Source organism: Maniola hyperantus, chromosome 7 (genome assembly GCF_902806685.2).
Source record: "Maniola hyperantus chromosome 7, iAphHyp1.2, whole genome shotgun sequence".
NCBI classification, from domain to species: domain Eukaryota; kingdom Metazoa; phylum Arthropoda; class Insecta; order Lepidoptera; family Nymphalidae; genus Maniola; species Maniola hyperantus.
This window is the reverse complement of record NC_048542.1, coordinates 12881913-12907931: the sequence shown is the minus strand read 5'-3', so window position 1 is coordinate 12907931 and position 26019 is coordinate 12881913. Positions and strand designations below refer to the sequence as shown.

The 26019-nt window shown below is 37.4% G+C and overlaps 2 protein-coding genes across 2 annotated transcripts; both read right to left on the bottom strand.

Moving 5' to 3' along the window:
• Window positions 1-202: 202 nt before the first annotated feature.
• On the bottom strand, window positions 203-7788 carry Mon1 (vacuolar fusion protein MON1 homolog). The gene is made up of 7 exons (XM_034970494.2): window positions 7432-7788; window positions 6629-6786; window positions 5470-5670; window positions 4232-4651; window positions 3410-3735; window positions 2618-2766; window positions 203-2178 (listed from the first exon to the last, which is right to left on the bottom strand). Exons 1-7 carry the CDS (start codon window positions 7696-7698, stop codon window positions 2038-2040), a joined length of 1662 nt encoding a protein of 553 aa, XP_034826385.1. The 5' UTR covers window positions 7699-7788; the 3' UTR covers window positions 203-2037.
• Window positions 7789-12480: 4692 nt separating this feature from the next.
• LOC117983865 (probable chitinase 2) lies at window positions 12481-17873 on the bottom strand. Its single transcript, XM_034970496.2, has 8 exons — window positions 17728-17873; window positions 17139-17321; window positions 16261-16361; window positions 15335-15600; window positions 14644-14804; window positions 14053-14207; window positions 13245-13542; window positions 12481-12752 (listed from the first exon to the last, which is right to left on the bottom strand). Exons 1-8 carry the CDS (start codon window positions 17795-17797, stop codon window positions 12562-12564), a joined length of 1425 nt encoding a protein of 474 aa, XP_034826387.1. The 5' UTR covers window positions 17798-17873; the 3' UTR covers window positions 12481-12561.
• Between the last annotated feature and the right edge of the window lie 8146 nt (window positions 17874-26019).

The following is a 26019-nucleotide window of genomic DNA, read 5'->3' as shown; positions in this document are numbered from 1 at the left end:
TATACCAAGTGCTGTATCATAATATTATGATAGGGCTTTACCTGTACCTACTGAAACAGATAATTATTTATTATTAGTATGCATTATAGCTTTTGATTTATCGTGCATAATTTCGAAAAAATACGATTAATACGGGACCCTCTGTGTGCAAGTCTGACTTGCACTTGGCCGGTTTATTTGTTGGACTACCCACTAAAATAAAACAAGTTAATTTTTCTGATGATAATATCATGTATAATTATTATAAAATAATATTTAAAGTATTTTTTTTACACCAATAATAATTCATACAAGATTTCCGATAACATATGTACATACATACATTTCAAAATAGTTCGTTCATATTCTCTCTTTATTTACAAAATAATAATTTAGGTATTAATTAAAAACTCACTAAAATATAACAGTAGTTTACACAACATAAATTGGCAAATAATTTAGGCAGAATTACATTTAGGTATGTACACATTTAACTACACAAATACTTCTGATAAGTTAGATATACCTAGGTAGCATAAAATTCTCTAGGTGTCTATAGGAAGAATGATGAACGTGCCCTAATTCCAAATATGTAGTTCATTTACACCTCGTTGTTAGCCTGAAATTCATTTCAAGTGTAAATAAATGAACGAGTGTGATTCCGCTATTAGATGCTTATAGTTACCGGCAATGAAACAGTCTTCTCTGAATATGATGCGAGTGCGTGCTCGCGCAGGCATTGTTCAACGCGCTCGTGTACCGCGTACGGATGTAGCACTCACACTAATGCAGGACGAGAACGCGGGGTGCGGCGCTGTGCGCGGGCTGGTGTTTGACATCGATATTTTGACTTTTGAAGTAAAATATTTAACAACAAAACTACATGAGGTCTTGAATAGAGTGAATTATGTACTTAATAAGTAGGTATATTATTTTTTCAAAAAGTTCATTACTAGTTAATTATTATTTGTTGGTATAATGGTTCAATATAATTACGAGCAAGACTGGACGACTGGTAATTTTTTCTCTATCTAAATATTTCATTTAATAATTCAATAACTAATTCTTTTTTCATTTAAATATACTACATTTTCGTGATGTCTTTATTATAGTCATTTATTGATTATTTTATTTCAATATATTAATATAATATACAAGCTCATGATTTATTTCATTAAATTAATTTAGCACTTCTGAAATAGTCATTAGATTACAACTATGGCTTTTAAAGTCGAGACACAAATTTTTAACCCAAGCCGTAGGCAAGGGTTTTAACAGCGCGTGAAATTTTAATTAGTTACACCATTGCATACGTGAATACTACGTTGTTCAACACATTTGTAAGTAAAAGTCACTCGAAACTAAGCCTTATTAAACCAGGCACTAAAACTGTACTTAACATCTTTGTGGGCAAACTGTGCGGTAATAATGTATCGCACGTTTAGTAATATTCTACTTTACAGTTTTTACAATAGTGCCATAAGAGCCACATTACGAGCAAAGGTAATCGAGCATAATTGACCTGAAAAAAGTTTTAAATCAAAGATAATATTATTGTAACCTTTCTGTATATATAAATATTTGATTCATATACTGTATATATAAATCGATGGGGGAAAAAAGTTATGAAACATTGAAAAGAGTATAAATCAATAGGTTCTTTCATGGTACAAAATTATTTGAATTATTTCGTGATTCCCATGTCCCTATTCGAAAACCTATGTCCGGACCGGATGGGTTCGAAACTAGTCGGGCTAACGTCGACGAAATACATGAGTAAAGCCTTTTGGTCATACATGTATACTGGAAACCATTCACGATAGTCTAAACGCTAAAAGAGACCTGTCAGTGTAGATCAGAGAAGTATTTGAATACATACTGTTAATTTCGCTTGTGTCCGCCGCCGCGGATATTGTTTCCATTCCATATTAAATTGCCCGTTTACCTTTGTTAATAAATCTATACATTATATTACGAATTTTCCTATCTCACTCAATTATTGTTCTCAGCACTGCGAGATATAGTGTTCTTTATAATACCACCTAGGGTCAACTTAGGCTAGAAGGTCGGAGCGTGCATAATAAATATTCTTTCTTCTTCCTTCTTTATCCAATGTAACAGACGGTCGACCGCTCGTATCGCGTGGTCCTTTTCCATCAGTGGATCGAAAGTTACATAAAGCTCGAAGCCATTTGTTACCTGTTAAAATAAGATAAATTTATTAGAATAGAATATATTATTATTCAAGTAATATTATTCAAGTAAACTTTTACAAGTGCTTTTGAATCGTCAAATAGTTAAATTTACCACTGGTGCTCTTTTCAAGTGTTCAATTTGCAATATTTGCAGCCCCGTGCATTGCTGGAGCGAGTCAAGCTTTTTATCCTTTACATATTATTATAGTCTTCACTACTTCTCACTCAAAGGCGTTTCAGAGAAAATAGCAATAGACTAACTCTTTTCTGAAATGTATGTACACCTTTGTTGAAGACATTCAAGTACACAGTCAAGTACATTTTTTAATTTCAGCATCTTGAAAGGTCGCCATTATATTACCGCACTAGGTTAGAAAAATGCAATTATTTAATAAGCTACCCCAAACCTGATAAGAAACAAAAGAAAACAAAAAAATGCTTACCCATGCTAAAACAGTATTATGTGAATTCGACCTAAATATTAATTTCGCTGGTGTCGAACTACAATGTATTTGATTGCAGAATTTTCTGTAATTCCTTACATAGTCTATATCTGATAATTTCTCTATTTTCTTCTCTGTAATATCTCCACCTAAAATAGTTAAGACATTAATGAATTATTAGAATTCTGGTGAGGAAATGCAGCCAGTATTCTTGGCACTATTCCACGCGGGCACAATTTTAATTTAAAATAACTTTATTGTTAATAGATTTACAGAGAGTAAGAATACAGGATACACTTAAAAAACAAAGGGCGACCTTATCACTAAAGTGATCTCTTCCAGGCACAATTTTTATAGTAATTAGATAAGGCTAGCTTTAAGTTTTATTGTAATAATTTCCAAGTGTTATTCAATTAAATTAGATATTAATAGGACTGGATAAAATGCCATAGAAGTTGCATTCCATAGTATATTTTGGGTCACTTTTATGTTGTTGCTATTTTACACTCAATTTGTAAGCAGCAGGTTTGATAAAAAAAAGGTTTTTTTAAATATTTAAAAATCTTTTTTCACAGAATTTTCCTATAACCCTTTAAATATCTAGCAGATTTTTAGATTTAACAGTTACAGCAAATTATTACTGTTTGTATTACTATAGTACACAACAGGTCAAGATGGCATTCGGGGTATGAGGCAAGGCGTCCCTACCCCATCCATATTGCCATCTCGATCTGTCGCGCACTATAGGTATAATGAATAGGATGGTTAAATAAACAGTAAAACATCTCTTACCTTCCGTGTGCCGTAACCTGTAATCTTGTAACCTATCCAAACTGATCGGATCTGATGAAAAAAGCTGCGCAGTAGATTTACATTTGTACATAAAATGCCTTATTTCTGGTATGCCAATGTGTTTTAACGGATTTGTTGTGGGTAGTTCCTTATTTCTGTTTAATGCGTCGTTTATAGCGACTAGACAGTTGGAACGTCTTAGTTTCTCCGCAATAGTATGTTTAGCTTGCGATAGAGGGAAGAAGGCGTCTCTTTGAACTGTTAGTAGTAAAAGGCAGGCTTGGCAGTCCTCAGAAATGTATGAAACATGGCCATGAAGAAACCCTCTGAAAAATTAAGAACAAATTGGGTCAGTGTACAAAAGAAAGAAATTAAATTAAGGCATCTCGAATTCACCATTATCGTAATGGGAACACCCCATGAACCTCAAAAATACACATATGCATAAAAACATGTTGGCCATATTGGATTTGAAAATGGACTTCATTTTCGTAATCAGAACTTTGAAAAAACTCCGTAAAATACAACGGCCGTCTTTATAAATACGTCGTGTTCAAATCGCTCAGTAATAAACTGTGTAGCACGGCGTTAGGTGTTATAAATTTTTAATTTTAGATGATGCCCGCAACTTCATTCAGGCGGGTTAAGGTTTTTTAAAAATCCTGTGAGAACTCGTTGATTTTCTAGAATAACAGTAGCCTATGTCTGTCTTCGGGGTGCTAGCTATCTCTATACCAAAATTTGGCAAAATCGGTTGAGCAGAATGGACAAAACACGTTCGCATTTTTGTATTAGTACAGATAGTATAAAACAAATACTCACGTGGCATCGAATTTAGGTAAGCATATAGGCGTCCAACTCTCCGCAGTCTTAAAAGACTCCGAACTCCTCACCAAATTGAACAGCAAGTGTATATCAGATGGATGCAATGTATATTTTTTCATTCGAACTAAAGTTATCAATTGATTTCCAGCTATCAATATAGCAAATACCAGATCCCTTATTTTATTACAAGTGGAAGTTATAGCATTGGTTATGTTTTCTCTCGCTTTTTCCGGTAAAGGTAGACATCGGACGGCTCCTAGTAAGAAAGCAGGATCTTTTTCCATGAATATAAGTAAATGGTCGATAAGACGTTCTGCTCCGGAGAGCAGCCGTCTTAGGTCATAGTTTCGACGTTGTTCGAATATCCTGTTCAGCTGTGTTAATGTTAAGACTGAGACTATTTGGTTGAAGGCGTACCTGGAAAATAAAAGTGTTTTACAGAAAAAGAATGTAGTATAGTATCAAAATTTTCGATAAAGATGGCGGCTCCTAAAATAATGTGGTAACATTTTTATTGCCAATTACCTGGAGAATGTAGATAGTAAGAAAAAGTGTTTTCAATATTCTATCGTACTAATTAATTATTGTCAGTATAAAATTTCTCGATAAAAATGGTGGCTCCGAACAGCTGTTTCGTGTTGCAGCTATTATATTTCCACACTAGTGTTTTTTGCAAATTTTTACTGTCCAAGGGTGGTAAGTCAACTTTATAGTTTTAATAGCAGTGAAGTAAGAGCTATTTTACAAGTAAAATATAAAATTATAAAATTGTTTTATTGTAAAATATAAAAATTTAAAATCAAAAAGTAGAAAAAAACTGACCCCCCCCCTTATTGATAAATGTTGTATAGTTACACAGCACTTAAGGTGGAAGCAAATATGGAACACTTCTGTATTTATTCTGTAAGCCGTGGCTGACAGCCACAACTGATAGAGGTGTGTACAGTTGTTTGGTACGCAACTTGCGAGATAACTATCGGACGTCCGTGCGCTCAAAGTTACGTCCGTTCAGTGTACATTTTATTTTCTAGATACCTATAAATCGCGGCAGTCAGCCGCTTCCAATAATAATATGTTTCCGCCTTAAGTCTTTTTCTTATGAATGTCAAATAATTATAATAACAAACAAGAGAAATTAGTGTGTAGCTATTCACCCACTGTGCAACAGTTATTAGTAGAGTAGTTACAGTAAATAAGATCTACAAACAATATTTTTTTAGAAAATTGTGACTAACGTTAACTGCAGGACCAATTGTGTTTCACTCTCATTTGACTTGGACACAGCAACCAGTATCAAAGGCCCCTTGACAAGGAAGATGGCCTTGCAATCCTTAGTACTGATGGATCTCAAGATATCCTGGTTCTGTTCCTCCACCACACTGACCAGAGCCTGTATGACGCCGCACAAACCTGCGAGTTTGTCTTCATTACCATATCTGTATGTGGAAACAATTGCTTATTATGCATAGGCTTATTATCAAAATATGCCTAGGATTCTAATTGTCACCGTCGGCTGAGTCGCTGGGCGACTAGTCGACCGTGCCGCGTGCGTATAGGATCTAAGGCTAATCCTATGAAAGTTTGGATGTTTGTTACTACTTCACGCCACAATGGTCTGGTGGGAGGCTTCGGCTGTGGCTAGCTACCACGGGAGGCTTCAGCCGTGGCTAGTTACCACCCTACCGGCAAAGCTGTGCCGCCAAGCGATTTAACATTCCGGTATGATGCCATGTAGAAATCAAAGGGGTGTGGGTTTAGTAAAAAATCGGCCAAGTGCGAGTCAGGCTCGCGCAATGAGGGTTCCATACTTCAGTCTTATTTTTTCGACATTTTGCACGATAATTCAAAAACTATCATGCATAAAAATAAATAAAAATCTGTTTTAGAATGTACAGGTGAAGACCTTTCATATGATACCCCACTTGATATAGTTATCTCACTTCGAAAGTTGAAAATACTAATTATTAGTTCATGACCACAATTTTTTTTTTGTGTGATCTAACCCTAACTTCACGGTTTTCAGATTTTCCCCCAAATGTCAGCTATAAGATATTCTACCTACCTGCCAAATTTCATGACTCTAGGTCAACGGGAAGTACCCTGTAGGTTTCTTGACAGACAGACAGCAAAGTGATCCTATAAGGGTTCCGTTTTTCCTTTTGAGGTACTGAACCCTAAAAACTGCCACACCGCTTCCAGATTAGCCTGCTTCCATCTTAGACTGCATCATCACACACCACCAGGTGAGATTGCAGTCAAGGGCTAACTTGTATCTGAATAAATAAAAAACTATCCCTTTCAGTGACACGCTTGTATGCATTATTAAGGATTGTAATTCTAATTATGTAAAAACTATAATAAAATTAAAATCATAAATAATACTATAATTTGTACCTGGAATAAATAGGTTTTCCTGCAGTGCTCAGTATGAACACATGTTTCTCTTTATTCACCAGTTCTGGTGAATGTAGGTAGTCTTCCCTTTCACCATCAGTGTCCTCACCATTCTCTTCTGCTATGTTGGTGCTGCTTGCTGATGCTGACATAGACTCCTGGAAATAGGAATAAGAACACTTGATTTATTTATAACTAGCTTATGCTTGTGACTTCGTTCGTGTGGACTACACAAATTTCAAACCCCTTTTTTAGCCCCTTAGGGGTTGAATTTTCAAAAATCGTTTCTTAGGGGATGTTTATATCATAATATCTATCTGCATGCTTTTCAGTTCGATACATCCAGTCGTTTGAGCTGCGCGTTGATAGATCAGTCAGTCAGCTTTAGCTTTTATATATTTAAAGATATACTAATTATTAAGTTGAGTGATGTGCCTTCGATTGATTCTATTTAGAGACAATTTGTTTGTGTGTTCATTTCGGCAGCACTTATACTACACTATCATTATTCAACATACTTGAAAGAAACTTTTGTTAAGATACCATCATTGTATCTGTGATAGATATAGAAGAGGTTATAAATAAAAACACTACATTAAGTAACTAGCTAATTAATAATTTAAGACTTCTATTAGGTTAGGTACTATCCACCCACCACAACACCCATTTCAAACTAAGCCAACAGCTGTAAAAATCTCAATTTATTCAAATTTACGAACATGTTGACTTGTGACTCATTTTAAACCTAATTATCTAAACCAAGTGGACATTTGAACGCAAAAAATAAATAAAAAAGAGCTCACATCTTTACTTTGCAAATTGTCACTAGATTTCGTTTCTCTCAGTGTTTCCTTTGAACTTTCACCTATTTCACTTTGAATTTCACTAATTGTACTGGATCTTGCAGTTAAAGTCTCTGTTTCTTCAAGACTGGAGCTCATTTCTGTGGCAAATTCTTCAAAGGAATCAGTAGGATTGAGGATGCTTTCGGTACAGGCGCCGGGCTCAAGATCGCCAGGAAGATTTTCTGGCTTGGCACTGGTTGGAATATCCTTAGAAGTGGACGCCATGGGGATATTCTATCTTATAATATTTTTAAAATAAAATAACACTGCAACACGCAATGTACTGCATCCGCATCAATATTTTTTGTGATTACATTGACATTTAACTTAGAAGTTGTCACTTGTCGCTGTCAGTGTCATTGCCATACGGTAATAATAAAGATTTCGCTAATTCTAAATGACGTGTCTATGGTATTGAACTACAGAATGAACGTAGTCGAACATTTCCTTCGTTGGAAAAGGGGAAAATCATGGGAAAATAATATAACTAACTAGTTTGATATGGGTTTGTTGTGTAGATAACTTCAATTCAATTAAATTCCCAATTATTGGCTTTTAGGTGTGCCAGAAGGCACGAAGGAGATTGTTCGGTGAGAGCTGTTGTACAGTTCAATTTTGAATATCTACAAAATAGTTAATTTTTTTTTTTGGTAGTTTGTTAGTTTGAGATAATTTCCCAAAAAGAGACGCAAAATCTTACGAATGACAGAGATCTCAGATCATGCAGTAGGTAGGTATGTGAAAAGGGATCTGGGTATTGGTTTCATGCCTTGCCATCAAAAAATCTCGGCACACTTAGGTACCTAACGAAAGTGTTCTTGTAGCTCTAGGTCTCAGATTGGGAAGACCACTGTGCCATCAGCACAGATGTCACGGACTCTCTTGCCAAAGGAGCACCGTGCCGGTAGGCTATTGATTTATTAGCACGGTCAAACAGACAGACAGACAGACAAAAAATTTAAAAAACGTATGTGATTCAGGTATTGTGCAATTCAAATAACCATATGAGCTTAATATGAGGCAGTTATTTCGAAATTACAGACAGACACTTTAATTGTATTTATTAGTATTAGTACCTATAGTTAGATAGATTAGGTAGGTAGGTATTTAACAGGAAAGGGAAATCGTATCCGCTTTATATCGTGGTCGTGGTAGTGACTACCTAGCTAGAAATATATTTTTGAATTAAATTTTGGATTAAATGGATTTTGTAGGACAAAATCCATGTTTAAATATTCTAATGTACTTCTAGCTAAGATGTCACAACATGGCGGAAATGATTTCCCTTTGTTAGTTTGAACGCGTTATAGTAGGTAGGTACCTTCTTACTTAATCTTAGAGTTCTAGATAAATAGGTACCTATCTAGTGTGTAAAATGTCCAACAATATTTGCAAGTAGGTACATATTTGCTTTTCGTTACAAAATAATAACATACAATTCGATTGGGGCATCCGAGGCTCGCTTCCCGCGCCATGCGTCTCGCGGCCAACTGTGTGGAAACTGCAGATAACACGCCACTAGCTACGGCTTAGCTACCGTCAAACTAGCCAACTTTGCCCGTTTTTAGGGTTCCGTACCTCAAAAGGAAAAACGGAACGGAGGACCACTTTGTTGTCTGTGTGACTGTTTGTCAAGAAACCTACTGGGTACTTCCCGTTGACTTAGATTCATGGAATTTGGCAGGTAGGTAGGTAGGTCTTATAGCAGACATAAGGTGAAAAATCTGAAATTCCGTGAATTTAAAGGGTTTCCTACATCACACAAAAAAATTAAATTGTGGTCTCATATGAACTAATAGTTAGTGTTTTCAATTTTCGAAGTAAGATAACTATATCATGTGGGGAAAGGGCTTTACCTGTGCATTCTAAAAGAGATTTATATTTATTTTTATGTATGTTAGTTTTTGAATTATCGTGCAAAACGTCGAAAAAATACGCAAAAAGTCGCACTTGGCTGGTTTAAAAAAAAACTTATAAGTACCTATTTTTTCCCATTTTTTTCATTCAAGGGTTTAAAGCCATAGTCCGCCACGCTGGCCAAGAGCGGATTAGCCGACTACAAAAGTACACACCCGTTTGAGAAAATTATGGACAACTTTCAGGCATGCAAGTTTCCTCACGATGTTTTCCTTCAGCGCTCAAGCAAAGGATTGGTATTTAATTGCAACGCAAATACCTAACTCTGAAAAGTTAGAGGTGCAGTGAGGTGATCAAACCCCCGACCCAAAATGGGAAGTCGATGGCTTAACCACTAGACTATCGTAATAAATATACCTACCTAATATACTTCAATTGGAGAGCGTGGCGCGAAAATCGGTTTCCGCCATGCGTCTTGCAGCCGACGGAGTGGAAACCCGTAGATAACACTAAAATGTAGTCGTTTTATTACTCTTTGGATAGCTTGCCACTTACTGGCTCACTTCCTGAATACGTGTCCCCTTACCTATTTATGATATAAAAAATGAGACACTTTTCATAACAGGGTATTTGAGAGGTTTTTAAAAACTGTTCCACGTTAATCACTGATGTCTAAGGACTATAGAAAATGTATACTTTACGTTCCCATTAGATAGGTAGGTACATATAATATAGTGCAAGAAAAAACGCAAACAAAAAATATTATTTAAATATCCCGCGAAAACGCTTTCTTGACAATATGGCGCCTCATGCATCATACGTACGCGAAACGGTTTTATAGCAAAGTGCAATTTTTATTATTATTTTCAAAGGTATGTACCTACCTATATTTTTTTACAGAAATACAACAATTAAAACACGTAGATGCGCTAGAATAAATCTGATTCCAGTGTAAATTTTGTCTGCTATTATTTTAGAAGTTATTCAATAACATGAATTTATTGACGCTTTCCCAGCATGACACCGCTATTGGAGAAGAATGATGGCGTTACGTGATTGATTTATTTGCTCCTCTATACAAAATTGGCGCTTTTTTGGCTTTAGTGAAACTTTATTACTGTTTTGTACATAAATATTATTTCGCGAGTGATTTATTTCTTGTATAAGTAGGAAGAATAAACGAACATTATTCTTTTCTTAGAGATTGGAACTACTTCCCACCTATAAAGACGTACCTAAATTTACTTAGACATTTCCTTGAAGTGAAGGACACTGTCATAAAAAAATTATAATACCCTACGCACTAGAAGGGTCATTCAGGACAATTTTTTTGCATATAATTCGATGGCCAGTGCTATAATATCACCCCACATCATCATCAACCCATCGTGCATCGCCCGCACAATGCTGGCACGTCTCTGGTCTCCCCTTTTTTTATTCAGACGCAAGTTAGCCCTTGACTGCAATCTCACCTGGCGGTAAGTGATGATGCAGTCTAAGATGGCAGCGGGCTAACCTGGAAGGGGTATGGCAGTTTTCATTAAACCCTTTGGTTTCGACACGGCATCGTACCGGATCGCTATATCGCTTGGCTGTATGGCATTGCCGATAGGGCACTTGGCCGGTTTTTAGGAACCGAAACCTATTTTGTATGTTGTTTATGAGGGAAATTTTCCAAGAATATTGAGCCTAATAAAGTGCGATAATAACCATGGAGAGAGCTCGGAAGTTTTTCTTTATAAAATTTAGATTGGATTAGATAGGTACTTACGCCAATTCCTATTCATGAAAAGCAATTCATCACTTATGGCTAAATAATAAATTACACAAGTCACGATGAAACACTTTTTAGGGTTTCGTAAAGGATTATACCTTAGATGTGACGTTTATTTTCGGTCTCAACGACAGAGACAATGCTCTACGAAACCGCATCTCTCTCCGTCGATGTACAATATTTGCTGACGGGTACCTACTGTATATCTACCTATTCTTGCACAATTACATTTTCAAAATCCAATACTACGCCAGTATATTTTAAAATGTCTTACAAAAATGATTTGTCCAATATAATATTATAGAAAGGTCTAAGGTCCTTTGCAAATATTATTTCATATTTGCCATCGGCGAGGTCTTTGTTTGTGCTCGGGAATCCTTCATTACGATTTATTTAAATATCCAATATCCTTTCGGCCCTTTGTATAAACATAATGCCATGATTATGTTTTATTCCTTTATTTTCTTTGACGACATAGGAAATTACTTTTTAACCTCGGACAAAGGAGCCAGCCATCTTTTATATCAGGTTTCTTATGAGCCTGAAGCTCAGATACTAAGAAAAGTCTGTACATTATTATAGGTACCTACTCTGTAGCCTGAGGCCAGAATATTCAATTTAAACCGCAGTCACGAACATGATTAAGTATTTTGGTTCTATTTTTTACAAAGAACATTAAAATCATGCTAAATATGCCTAATCGTACCGTTCTTTCTTTATAAGCCAACGCTTAATAATAATAATATAATAATAAAAATATATTTATTTAAGAAAAAATATTTACAGGTTACACAAATTCAGGTATAATCATAAACTCGAAGATTGAGTTTTTCCGTATACCGAAGCCGTTAACATTAGGTATCTACACGTCACACATATCTTATTAAAAGCTAAATAACAATACTTATAACTAACAACATTGAACCAAATGTAGGATATTTTAAAACTTATATTTAGTAGGTAAAAACGCAATTATTAAAATTATAAATGAATGTGCTTGTGATAGGAGTGGGCAGCTGTACGGTACGACAAGACTTTAAGTTCATAACTTTTCTAACATAACAATGTGAACTGTATGATCTCAAAGGTGTGTGAAGTCTGTCAATCCGCTGTTGGCCTGCGTGGTAGATTATATCTTCTTCTGAGAGGAGACCCATCTTCAGTAGTAGGCCGGTGATATAGGTTTAACATAGAACATAGTAGGTTAGTGCTTAGTTGTGTCTCTTATTTAGTAGGTACCTCAGAGATGTCATAATTATCATGATGTTTCCCTATTGGTTCATCTCCTTACATATGTATTTACCTATGCATATTGAAAAGTAAAACTCAAGAAAGTGATTTCAGTGCCCCGAATTTTTCAAATTAAACGATATATCTTGCAGCTTAAACTTTATTTCCTAAGATATTACATAACCTTGAAGACTTGGCATTGATTCATAATTTTCAAAACACACCATTTAATCCAATGGGCAAACAACTTGGTCAGGGTGGTTACATAGTTTATTTGTCTGATCCCACAAAAGATTACTAGGACAGTGGAGTAATTTCGGCACTAAGTTACCACCTGCATCACGAACACAATAGAAAAATGACGAACAATCTTCAGGATTGGCTTGGAATCCTTCTTCTACGCAACGAGAAGATGTTGCTGAAAGAAACGAAAACATTAATGTATCCAAAGATTTTGTTTATTCAGATATTGAAAGTATAGAAGCTTAATAAATAAATCATCATCAACCAATAGACGTCCACTGCTGGACATAGGTCTCTTGTAGGGACTTCCACACGCCACGGTCTTGCGTCGCCTGGATCCAGCGTCTCCCTGCGACTCGTCTGATGTCGTCCGTCCACCTAGTGGGGGGTATTCCAACGCTGCGTCTTCCGGTGCGAGGTCGCCATTCCAGCACCTTGGGGCCCCAACGTCTATCGGTTGTACAAACTATGTGCCCTGCCCATTGCCACTTCAGCTTCGCAACCCGTTGAGCTATGTCGGTTACTCTAGTTCTCCTACGGATCTCCTCATTTCTGATTTGATCCCGTAGAGAAACTCCAAGCATAGCTCTCTCCATCATCGCCCGCTGAGTGACTCTAACCTTTCATATGAGCTAAATAAATAAATGTCATAGTTCAAAATAAGTACTATTAGCTGGTGGATTAGTAGGTGTAGTATTCAGCTCATTCACAGATCTTCCCAGAGCTCTGTTAATACTCCTCAGCAAAGGATAATCTCCATCTTCACACATTCCTCTGAAATCATCGGTCTCTATACTCCAAGCCATTATACCAGTGACGTTGTACTTAAGGGCATATTTCACTTTGTCAGCGAGAGAATCGGCATTGTCGTAGGAAATCCAGTTTTGACCTTGCACAGCGTAAGGTACTTTGGCTGAATCATCATAGCGTAAGTTCCAAGTTTCTGCGTCGAATTTCTGGCACAGCTGAAATATTAGAGGAAATGAGCTGGAAAGTTTGAGCTTCGGTGCCAATAAATTGTATGGCGAACAAGTATTTTTGAACTGGTCTGCTAGGGGCACTATTGATTTTGTCATACATGATATTAACGTTACATCACAGTCGACTCATCCGCTTTCGGCTTTACTAGCATTTACGGATAAAGTAATCCATACTAATATTATAAATGCAATAGTGTGTCTGTCTGTCTGTCTGTCAGCTGTCTGTCTGTCTGTCTGCTAGCTTTTCACGGTCCAAGCGTTCAACAGATTTTGATGAAATTTGGTACAGAGTTAGCTTATATCCCGGGGAAGGACTTTTTATCCCGGAAAATTAAAGAGTTCCCACGGGATTAAAAAAAACTGAATCCATGCGGACAAAGTTGCGGGCATCATCTAGTAATTAATAAAATTACACACTAGCCTGCGGTGTTTTCAATAATCAACAACAATTTCAATTTAAAGTTAATAATAATGTATTCACAGATTACAACGTACTTCATTATACCCGATCATGCCTTTTGTTACGGTATAAGGACCTGCAATACCAGGCCCACTCGAAGGTGCTCTAACACCATTATTATTCACATTTTTAAGAGTAAACGTATGGCCGTATAGCGGTACACCCAGCACGAGCTTCTCTGGTGGACATCCTTAAAAAGAAACATAATTGTTTGATAAAAAATCCGTTCGGGCGGATTTTGCAACAAATTTTAATATTTCGCCAAACTCTATCATCACGTCAGTGTAGAAGCGAAATGCATTATACTAATATAATATTCTATCTCTATGGCATTAAGTCGTAGGCTGAAATCTATAGAGCGCACTTTGACTATGCTCAGACTAAAGTCTTCGTTAAAAAGAGAAAGATTTATGTAAGCGATATAGCGCTGTCTCGTTTTAACAGTGTCTTAAGTCTGAGCGAAGTGTAAGCACGCTCTATGATTTCAGCATTAGAGGATCAGTGCGATCACGTCATGTGATATACCTAGTTGAGGTGTGTTTTTCCTTATAATAATATGGATACATGAATTCATATTGATAAGCAGTGGGTGCTTTGGAGTAGGTGGGCCATTTCTTTTTTCTTACCTTGACCTAGCCAATATTCCAAAACACCGTCAACGGTATTTAAGTCTTCTAATGGTATATCATCATCCTCTTCGCTTTTGTGCAGAGGAGCGTTATGTCCAGTTTCATTGTCACTGGCTACATACATGTCGTATGCCATTACATTTATGAAATCTAAATATCTGAAAACAAGAAATTCTTTGATAATAATTGCAATCTATATCTATTCAATTCACTGACAATGGTTGATATTCTTGTAGGTACTATTTGGCGTCCGTTGTATCCTGAGTACCTACCTATTTCAACAAAATAATAAGCTGACAATAACTATTAGGTCTGATTGAAATTAGCAAATCTACTGCTTTTCAAACCTAACTAAGTATAAAGTGGCAGTTACATTTAAATAGTATTTGCAGAACCAGCTGCATTGCCATATTTGAAATAATTATGCAAGTCTAGATACTTATTTTAACAAGGTGACTGACTGACTGACTGATCTATCAACGCACAGCCACAGAATATATAATAGGGGCACAGCTCAAACTACTGATCGGATCGGGCTGATATTTGGCATGTTGCTATTATGAGGTAGACATCCGCTTAGAAAAAAAATCTGAAAATTTAACCCATGGGGGTATAACAGCAGTTTGAAATATGTGTAGTCCACGCGGACGAAATGGCGGGTATAAGATAGTATAAATTAAAAACTTACTGACTTATAACCGGTATATCATAAGACAGTGACGCAACTTTCTTAACAGGAGATACAGCAGCCGTTAACAACAGTCCATATTTGTTAAATTCTTTTCGCAGTTCCTTCAAGAGTTTCGAAAAGTTGTTGACATCAGCTGGCCCATACACCGAGTCGTAGCGGTTAGGGTATTCCCAATCAATGTCTAAACCATCGAAGTTATATTTACGGACTGTTTCAAGGGCTGTGGTGATGAATTTTCTACGAAGAGTAGGCTTTTTGGCCATCTAAGGGTTATGCAAAATAGTTCAATTAGCTTTTGTCCAAGGCTTTCGTGTTCTACTTAATTAGTTTGGATGAATCTTAGGCTGAGATTTATAGAGCGCACTTTAACTTTGCTTTAGAACGAGACCGATTCATGTCAGAGCTATAGCTCTGTCTCGTTTTAACTCTCTTAAGTCTAAGCTAAGTCAGAGTGCGCTCACCTCCATAGATTTCACCAATAGTGCAGTAAAATTAAGTGTATTAAATGCTATTGCGATTGTTAAATTTGCATTTTTGCAAAGGTTTTTGCGCACATATAAATAATGAAACAAATATAATTTTCTCCTTATTTTATGCCTTTTATTAGTGCCACATCAGCACAATACACTTTGCCAATGTCATGTGGACAAACTGAATTTTATAAAAGTGGAACAGTTTTCGTATTTTTCTATATTTTTTTAGATTCCAAAAATTTCGCCCTGTTTTTTCAATCGCCAGGTAAATCTAATTTCGAAAAAGAGTAATTTTTTCCGTTGCTGTTGGAGCTATTACAATCTTAAAGACCCTTAAAAAAATCACGCCATAATAATATTTAACAAGACACTTGACAAAAAAATTACATTTTTTCACCATTGTATTTAACTGATTTACGCGTAGCAATAGCTGAAATCATAAATACTTACCACGGAATACTTCGCTGAACCCTCGTTCCATCCTCCAACAGCCAGTAAAGTTTTCACGTTAGGATTTTGCTCCTTTAGTGCACTAAACTTTCGTAAGTTATCTGGAAAGAGATATTATTTAACAGAGAGACCTATTTACCTAACTTTAGTTCATGGGGGTGGCCTAATTCCGACGGCGCGGCAGGTATATTATATCAATGTTGTGCTGAAAAGCAACGTCAATTTCAATCTCCCCTGGTAGTAAGTGATGATGCAGTCTAAGATAGAAGCGAACTTACCAGGAAGGGGTATGGCAATTTTTATTTAACCCATACCCCTTTGGTTTCTACACGGCATCGCTCCGGAACGCTAAATCGGTTAGCAGCACGGCTTTGCCGGTAGGGGAAACTAGCCACGAAGCATGCTACCTGAACCAGACCAGAGAAAATTTAGAAATTATAAAATTCCAAATTACCCCTGCCGGGAATCAAATCCGGGACCTCTCACTAATGAGACCACAGCACTCACCACTACGGCAGGGAAAAAGGGAAAAACTTGTTAATTGGGTGAGCGACTGTAAGTGTCCATCATCCGTGTGTGAATTTGGCCTTTTAACTTTCTTTCTTATATTATGTCAACGGGTTGCGAAGCTGAAGTGGCAATGGGCAGAGCACATAATTTGAAAAACTGATATAGAGGCTGTGGTCCCAAGGTGGTAGTATGGCGAAGTATTCTGTACCTAGTCAAGGAATATACTGTGAGGTATGCCAATCCACCAGCAACTTTGCCAGCTTAGTGGACTATGGTCAAACTGTTCTCACTACAAGAGGAAACCCGTGATCAGTAGTGATTCCGGCGATTGGCTGATGATAAGGTTACCTCCTTCTTCCGTAACTTACCTTTGCCCCAATTGTCAGGATAGTCCAAATAAGGGTCTAAGGAAATGACTGCTCCCTTTGTGTTTATACCTAGGAAGGTATATACGATATGAGTACATAACTCAGTGTTTATGTCGCTAACATCGAATTTGCCAAAACTGTTTCTATAGGTGGCCCATGACCCATAGTAGCAGACGACACGCTCTGAAAAAATATAAAAAACCGGTCAAGAGTGAGTCGGACTCCCACACGAAGGATTCCGTACCATCGCACAAGATTATGTTTTTTTTTTTAAATTTACATGGTGATCATTTTGAAATTTTTATTATTTGTTGTTATAGCTTTGTACCTACTACGGTTCACGAGATACAGCCCGCTGACAGGCAGACGGACGGACGGACGGATAGTGGAAGCGGTGCGTAGGTATTGCTTGCCTGGTGGCTGCTTTTTCCTGCATGTTAAGCAGTGGGAGGGCGGGCAGTGCATTTCGCATGCTGCAATTTACACCATACAGATTCGATCTGTTTCAGCGGATTATACCAAATTAAGCTTTTGGTTCATTGGACGAATTTAAATGTATAAAATATATAAAAGTGAAAGATCTACTTACTTTCATTTGCAGCCCCATAGTTTACCGAAAACGCAAATGCACACAGTACAAACAGTATTAACCCTTTCATTTCTAACAAGTTTAGTATCAAGTGCTTGCAAATAGAACACGATAGGTTAAACGTGTCTATTATATGCACTTTCTTATCAAACATTGATAGATTGATAGGTAGTTGAAGAGCAGTAAACAAACAGATAACAAAAACTGGCCAAGTGCGAGTTGGGCTCGCACATGAAGGGTTCCGTACAATCTCGTACATGATTATAACACTTACGTTTTATAATCATGTACGAGATTGTACGGAATGTACTTACGTTTTTAATTTTTTTAATTTGCATGGCAATCATTTTGAAATACTTCATCTTAATTTTTATTATTTTTGCTGTTATAGCGGCAAAAGAAAATATACACACGTTATGAAACTTTCAACTCTTTACTTATTACTCTTCATGAGATATAGGTACATGTCGCTGGTAGATATTTTTTGGAATAGGTACTCTTACGCGATCTGAGTTTCACCAATTACAATCCAGATATCTGTAAAACAAGAGTGAATGAATATAGGTTGGGTCTAGGGAACTTCTGAAAATCGCGTCCCCTCTTAGGTTGCATTATTGCTTTCCATCAGGTGTGATTGTGGTCGAGCGTGTGCCTATAATCACTACCCTTATTATAAATGCGAAAGTGTGTTTGTTTGTTGGTTTGTTTATTTGTCCTACAATCACGTCACAACGGTGCAACGGATTGACGTGATTTTTTGCATGTGTTTTTTGCATTGAGAGTGACATAGGCTACTTTTTATCCCGGAAAATCAAAGAGTTCCCACGGGATTTTTAGAAAGCCTAATTCCACGCGGACGAAGTCGCGGGCATGAGCTAGTAATGAATAAAAAAAATGGTCGGACAGCGCAGACTTAGTAATAGGGTTCCGTTGGCAACCTGCGGGTACGGAACCCTAAAAACTACTTCTTCGTAAAGTGAAATACCTACGTTGGTACTTACGATTTCTGAAGAGTATTCCTATTGAATAAGTTTCCTGGTAAGAGTTATTCATAGTGAGTACACCTTGAAATTTGCTTAGTTACCAGTTACCAAGTTCATAAAATTAGTTCAGCCAGAACTTTGTAAAGCTTTTGAGCAATGTCCGTTAATAAATTCATAAGTTACACTCTAACAAGTTTTTGAAAAGTTAATGCTTTTGAAACTTCTCAAATCGTTTCGGCAAGAATTACTTCGTCAATGTTTTTAACGTGGTAAAAATATTCTGAATCTCATTTCATAAATTTTTATCTATTCCTTTCAGTTTTTAGTACACACTATTATATCATCATAATTATTTCAACTAATACCTACCACCCCACATTTTTGTGTGTGTTGTTTAGGATTGATTATGCTGCGTAGGCCCGCGTCACGGCGGGGGGAGAGCGCGAAGCTCCGCCTGGGGGTGAGACCTTGGGATGGGTCCACCCATCCCAATGTCATCCTGATTGTTGGACTACTGGTTAGTCCGCACGCCCCCGAGACCGTGGCGTGAGTCCACGTCTGCCAGCGAAGACGCTGTCAAAAGGTTGACTTGTGTAGCCCTACGAGATAGGAAGCTTGGTCGGTCATGATTTGGTCGTCGGGATCGTTAAGGACGTGCTTAGGGCGCCTTTTATCGGGGTGAGGTCGTTTCGGTCGAGGGTGTATGTTGCTGCCTCAACTGTTAGGGGGTTGGAGTATCTAAGGGCTTTCTCAAAATAGTTTTTGGAAAGCTGTTTAAAGTACCTAATAAGCTATTGTCGGGCCAGCGCACAGCTGGACATAGGTCTTTTATAGGGACCTCCATACGTCCACCTAGTGGGGGGTCTTCCAACCAGAAAAGCAACCCAAACTCTCCGGAAAGAGCAGCGTTTGAAGAACAAACTACATTATACCACAGCGTAAATATATGCAGTGAGGTGAAGCTCTTGATGACCGCCTCATACCCCGATTGCCATCACGACCTGTCGCGGACTATACTTAGGTACTAGACGTTCAATCTACCAATTTGCTCTCCATCGTTTAAAAATGGATGCAATAATTTAGTTGGGTTAAAAAATTGACACAAGATTTTTGAAGCTAAGCTAAAAGCTCAGATGAATTAAGCTTGTATATAAAGTAGAGAAACATAGGGATATTGAAAAGTTTCACAGCAGCCAACTTGAGTGTTCCTTCGCATAGTTTGTTAAACTTCTGTGGTAGTGTTTTGCCACAATATCCAAATAGTTTGTTACTGAGGTTTCTAGGGCTCTTTTGGGATTTCGAAATTTGTCTGAATATAAATTAATAGTGTAAGGCTGGGTGCACATTAGCGTCTCTAGCAGTCAGAACGTTTAAAGAACTACAGACCTACGTATATTATGTAAAGCTTAAAATACCTATTATGCTTTGTCCTGTTTGGATGACGAGAATTTTTTAACGAACACACAAACTCATTTATACTATTTATTTAAAGGAAAAACTGACTAAGTGTTAGTAAGTGTGTAAGTTAAAAAAATATTAACCTATATTATAATGATTGTATTGTATGTGGGGGGGGGGGGCTGCTCTGTAGTGAGCCGGCGATGGGTTGATCATGATAAAGTCAGGGTGGGTTTTAAGTGTCTTATGGTGTTAAAGGGGGTCTCCCGAATACAGATATCTGAGACTGATAATACTTAAGTGATACTCGTACGTACAAAATAATAATACCAAGGACTCACAATCATTACTCAAGTGCTTTGACCTCAAATGGTCTGGATTTCCTTCTTCTAAAAGGAAAAGGTGACTGTTGACTGACTGACTGATCTATCAACGCACAGCTTAAACTACTGGACGGATCGGGATGATATTTGGCATGCAGAATCTATTATGACGTAGGCATCCGCTAAGGAAGGATTTTTGAAAATTCAACTCCTAAGGAGGTGATATAGGGGTTTAAAATTTGTGTAGTCCACGCAGACGAAGTCGCGAGCATAAGCTAGTAAACTGTAAATTAATATTCTACGTCTTATAAGTAGACATTGGATATTGTACAGTGTACACCACTTTGATTTTGTTCGAACCGTATTGTGCTACTGAAAACGGATATCATCCAATCCAAAATCTTTTTGGAATCAAAAACCGGCCAAGTGCGAGTCAGGCTCGCGCAACGAGGGTTCCGTACCACAGTCGTATTTTTTCGTCATTTTGCACAATAATTCAAAAACTATGATGCATAAAAATCTGTTTTAGAATGCACAGGTGAAGACCTTTCATATGATACCCCACTTGATATAGTTATCTTACTTCGAACATTGAAAATACTAATTTTTAGTTCATGACCACAATTTTTTTTGTGTGATGTAACCACAAATTCACAGTTTTCAGATTTTTCCTCGAATGTCTGCTAAAAGACCTACCTACCTGCCAAATTTCATGATTCTAGGTCAACGGGAAGTGCCCTGTAGGTTTCTTTACAGACCGACAGACAGATATCAAAGTGATCCTATAAGGGTTCCGTTTTTCCTTTTGAGGTACGGAACCCTAAAAATCCCAGCAAATACATAGATCATAAGATAGAAATGTTTGTAGTGAACAAACAAGGAGTATCAACTAAAATTGTCTCATTTATTCAGTAATCAAAATGCAAATTGTGTTGAATGGGGGATCGATTAATTTGCAAACGCTTGGATTAGTACGATTCGTATCGGTGAGTGCTTTCCATTCAAATATCTCCGTTGAGATTTTTCCTGCAATTGGATCAAAATGGGCGATTCCGCGTAAATTTAATATACATTTAATGGAAGTGTCGTGTTATTAGAAATTCGATTTTATTTAATGATAGATTTTACCCCCTAATTAGGTGGGTAAGTCTTTTGAAATTAGAAGTTGCTTGCCGGCTCTTCTCAGTAGGTATTGCTTTCCGAATCGATGGAACAGTCTTAACGTAGCATAGTGGTAGGTACAAGTTTAAATTTGTGAAGCGAAAGCTTTGATATCCTAGTGGTTAGGACGTCCGCCTTCTAATCGGAGGTCGGAGGTTCGATCCCGGGCACGCACTTCTAACTTTTCGGAGTTATATGCGTTTTTAATTAATTAAATATCACTTGCTTTAACGGTGAAACCTGCAGGCTTGAGAGTTTTCTGTAATGTTCTCAAAGGTGTGTGACTTCTACCAATCCGCATTCCGCACATGGCCAGCGTGGTAGACTGTGGCCAAAACCCTTCTCACTCTGAAAGGAGACCCGCGCTCTATAGTGGGCCGGCGATGGGTTGATCATGATGATTTAAATTTGAATAAGACGAAGTTATTAGAGCACAGTGGTTAGTGGTTAGTGGTGGTTAGTTTTTCTCTCACTAAACTGTATCGGCTAAACTATAGTCCGTACAAAATGACTCATCACGCGCAATTTTAACTCTATGCGTCAACTGTTATGTCAAAAGTATGGTTCACCCATAGAGATGGTTCACCTTTGAAATAAGGGCTAAAATTGATTTTTTGATATGAAATTTGACACAAACAGTTATAATGGCGCGTGAGGAGTTAAATTTTATGCGTTATAGTACCTATATAAAATTTTATTTACGCTTAGATAAGGTTACCCATATTATACTTATTATTATATGATGGACGAGGGTATTAGGCGAACTATGTACACTATTTTCTCAGATTAGCTCGTCTCGTTCGGAGGCCTCAGATTTCCCACGGGACTTACAGGAGTTTATTAGCAGAAATACACCAGTGATTTATTTTTCCACACCTGTGGTTAGACTTTAATCCGCTATTGGAGGTTTTATTTTTGTTGTCTTCGTGTTCTCCGAGGATATTGCAGGGATTTAGTAATTTTGATGGCGGGAAAATAAAAATTGGCGCGCTGGGATTTGAGTTGGTATAGGTATAAGATTATTATGTGTGTCTCGTTCATCCATTCCCTATTACCTATGTAGTACGCGCAAAACAAGTAATCCAATCTGAACATGAGGCGCACCGCAACGTAGCGCACCGCAGTGCACAGCAGCGCACCGCACCAAACCGCAGCGCAGCGCACCACACCGCAGCGCACCACACCGCAGCGCACCACACCGCACCACATGTCCCACCTACGGCGCGGTATTAACCCTGCGGCATTTATCTACGCAACTTTTTTTGGTAATCATCAGTACTATCACCTGTCTTCATTTTTGCTAGCGTTCTACTTAGGTACATCCTAAGTATATTTAATACGATGATGACGTTAGGAAAAAGTACCTAAGTTAAAAGGCACATCTCCAGTAAAAATACATCTTTGGTATAAAAATTTCGGCAGTTAACGAGCCAATCACGGCTCTTTGATACGGATGCGTAACGATCTACAGTGCCGAAATTTTTCACATGCAAATTCTTCTCATTCGATGCATACAAAAACCAAAGTATTTCGTGATGAATTTCCCCTTTATAAGCGAAAACCGTCGTTATTATGGGTAGCCTTTCATAAAAAAACTTCGCTTTAAAGACTATAGACGGTAGGTACCTACCTACGATTGCTTTTTTAAAATATTGTCTGAGCGATAGTTTTCCTCAGCAACTCTGTCTGCGTCATATTTCTCATTGCTGAGGGTCGTGATCTCTTACCATTAATCACATAGTAGGAATTTTCATGAGATAAAAATATGGCGGGTTCCCAGATCCATCCGCATACAACTCGACTAAGGGAACAAGTTTTTCATTCTTAGGTTTTAGAGTTATATCCGTGTATTGCATAAACCTAATCCTAAAACCTATCTTCTAATGGTGCGCTTACATGGGCAATTTTATAAGCAATTGTTGTTGGCTACACGTAATGGATCTATCTGGAGCAATAAGTGGAGCAATCTGGAGCAATTATTGTTTCGCATAACGGTGCTGAAATTGTCAGGTATTGCAGCAAATTGCTTCATGTGGTCGTGACGTCATAATTGACTGAATACGGTATTTGACAACTAGTCAAATCAGTAACTTTTTATCAAATGTCAAAACGCGCGCTTAGTATGCGAGATTCGACATCACAATCATTTGACGTGCTTTTTTAGTTTAATCGATAATTTAAAATGGTAATTACACTTAAAACCAACAAAGGACGTAGATTTTACGTATTTTGGAAGACCCTCTATTTAATAATTACTGAGAAAAAAATTATTTTTGATGTAGTCAAATACCCAATTGCCTGGAAGCGTACCTTAATAGATTCCATAAAACATTTGCGACGTTTTAGTATATGAGCGTCTTTTATACAATCATCATAGTTAAGTAAGTAAAAGTAAACCGCAAGTGCTAGAAAACTTTTCAATAACCGTACATTTTCCTGTTTGAAATACAAGATGTTTGCTAGTTTGGAAACTTCACGAGGCAGTGAAAATTTCTAAGTAATTGGAAGTTATCGCTTACACTACATAGTAAAATGTAACACTGTGTTGTGTTTGTTCATATAAACTTTACATTCGGGTCGTATGTAATTCGACGATACTTCGTCTTAGCAAGAAGAATAAAGTTCTTAGTCTTATTATGGTAAGAACGTAATATAGTTTGTAGAAGATAGACCTACCTAGTTAAAGATACGGAGAATGGCATTGGCTATTTCAATATCCGATCGGGTTAATACATTATTACAGCTGAATTGTTCCTGGTGCGCCTCAGAAGGTGTGTAGGGACTTCATTGGTCCCTTGAGGTGGGTCCTCAGCAGGCGCCGCTGGCTGGGTTGCGCGAACGTGTTTGGCCCCGTAGCCCAGCCACCAGGCGATGCGTGGAACATCGTGGGGTTTTAGTCGGTAAGAGTCCGACATAAACTCCGTGCCTCCCGGGTGCGGTGGTATCCATGAGGATTTCCCCACGGAAAAAAAGGTAGGTGCCTAAGTTGTTAAAAATCGTCTGAGTTGGTAAGTATCTAGTTAAATAATACCTGCGATTAAATTATAAAAATCCTTGTGTTTTGTCGTAGGGAAAGTTTTGTCACTCAAAAACCCAAATCGTTTCGTTTCCACTACGAACAGATTTTATTTCAGAGCTATTATGGTTTGTTTCTCTGCAAGCCAATGTAGTTTTGAAATTCGTCTCCTTTCTACTATTATCAAACCACGGAATTCTATTATTTATTCTAAACCTATATTTGACGCGCCGTTTCTATGAAATCCGAAACACGAACTCGAAATTGAAACCAGGATATTAATTTATACAACAAGCGGAGACTCAAGCAAGCAAACAATTCACTCAACAAATTCAGTCCACACCGGTAAACAAATTAAAATATCTTCAAAAACAAATTATACTCAGTGGAACGGTGCGTGAGACAAGTTTAGGGAACTGGGGCACTGAAAAGGAGCTGTCACTTCATGTTCTTTATATTCTAAGAAGCTTTTTTCCGATACTTCGTCCGCGCAGATTTCGGTGTTCAAAGATTCTGCTGGAATTTCTTAAATCCCTTCTTCTATTGAAGATCAAGTCCTAGGAGGTATTTTTATTTTATAGACTAGCGCTTGGCAGCAATCAATTCTGCTGGCAAGTGAGGATGCAGTCTAAGATGGAGCACGCTTGCGTAGAAGATGCCTATTCACTCTTGACTTGAAGTTTTTCGGCATAAAGTGGAGAGGAAAACCGATGTCAGAAGAGCGTTCCATATCCTAGAAGTTCGAATTAGAAATGAGGACGCAAATCGCTTCGTACTTGTCCATCATGCAGATCTTGACGATGCCTTGTGGTATGCAGTGGCGTCCACAGACTTTTAAGCCAGGGTAGGCATTAGTTAGGAAGGAACCTATTTACTGGCAGGTCATCATGAAAAATATGCTGAGCTATTACAACTGGGGTACGCAGTGCATGTATGCCTCTATGACCTGCACGCCACTGGTGGTATGATCATTTATGATAGTAGAAAGGTGAAGGAGGAACCAGGTAAAAGTTCTTGGGCACACTCCTATTTTGTAGCGAGAAGTTACATGCACAAGTTTCTTTGTAGATTACGAGTTATGTATGTACTTTATGGCCAATGTTTCAGAATTTTACCAGAATTTCGTAACTTTCATTCTGAACTAAAAACTTACTTTACTTAATAGAATCACACTGAATCTATTAAGTATTAACTTATCAACAGAGGATTCAATTAGGCAAATAATTTAGTTAGCGAATCCCGTACACTCCGGTAAACAAATTAAAACATTTCCAAAAATAATTATCTATTCATTACCTTGAGTAAAGGTGCGTGTGACAACATTAGGGAAATAAGTAGCTTTAAAGGACTTTTTGTTCCATTTTCTGAATCTTTGAACCGACTTCGATGAAGAAGGTTTTAAAGTTCAACA

What these genes read in the sequence shown, in the direction of transcription:
- Mon1 (XM_034970494.2), bottom strand. Translation starts at nt 7,698, where the DNA reads ATGGCGTCCACTTCTAAGGATATTCCAACCAGTGCCAAGCCAGAAAAT. An exon ending in CAATTGGTCCTGCAGTTAAC is followed by an intron (nt 4,652 to 5,469) that starts GTTAGTCACAAT and finishes TTTATTTTCCAG; the next exon opens with GTACGCCTTCAACCAAATAG. An exon ending in TTACCTAAATTCGATGCCAC is followed by an intron (nt 3,736 to 4,231) that starts GTGAGTATTTGT and finishes TTAATTTTTCAG; the next exon opens with AGGGTTTCTTCATGGCCATG.
- LOC117983865 (XM_034970496.2), bottom strand. Translation starts at nt 17,797, where the DNA reads ATGAAAGGGTTAATACTGTTTGTACTGTGTGCATTTGCGTTTTCGGTA. An exon ending in TCCTGACAATTGGGGCAAAG is followed by an intron (nt 16,362 to 17,138) that starts GTAAGTTACGGA and finishes ATCTCTTTCCAG; the next exon opens with ATAACTTACGAAAGTTTAGT. An exon ending in GATATACCGGTTATAAGTCA is followed by an intron (nt 14,805 to 15,334) that starts GTAAGTTTTTAA and finishes TCTTGTTTTCAG; the next exon opens with ATATTTAGATTTCATAAATG.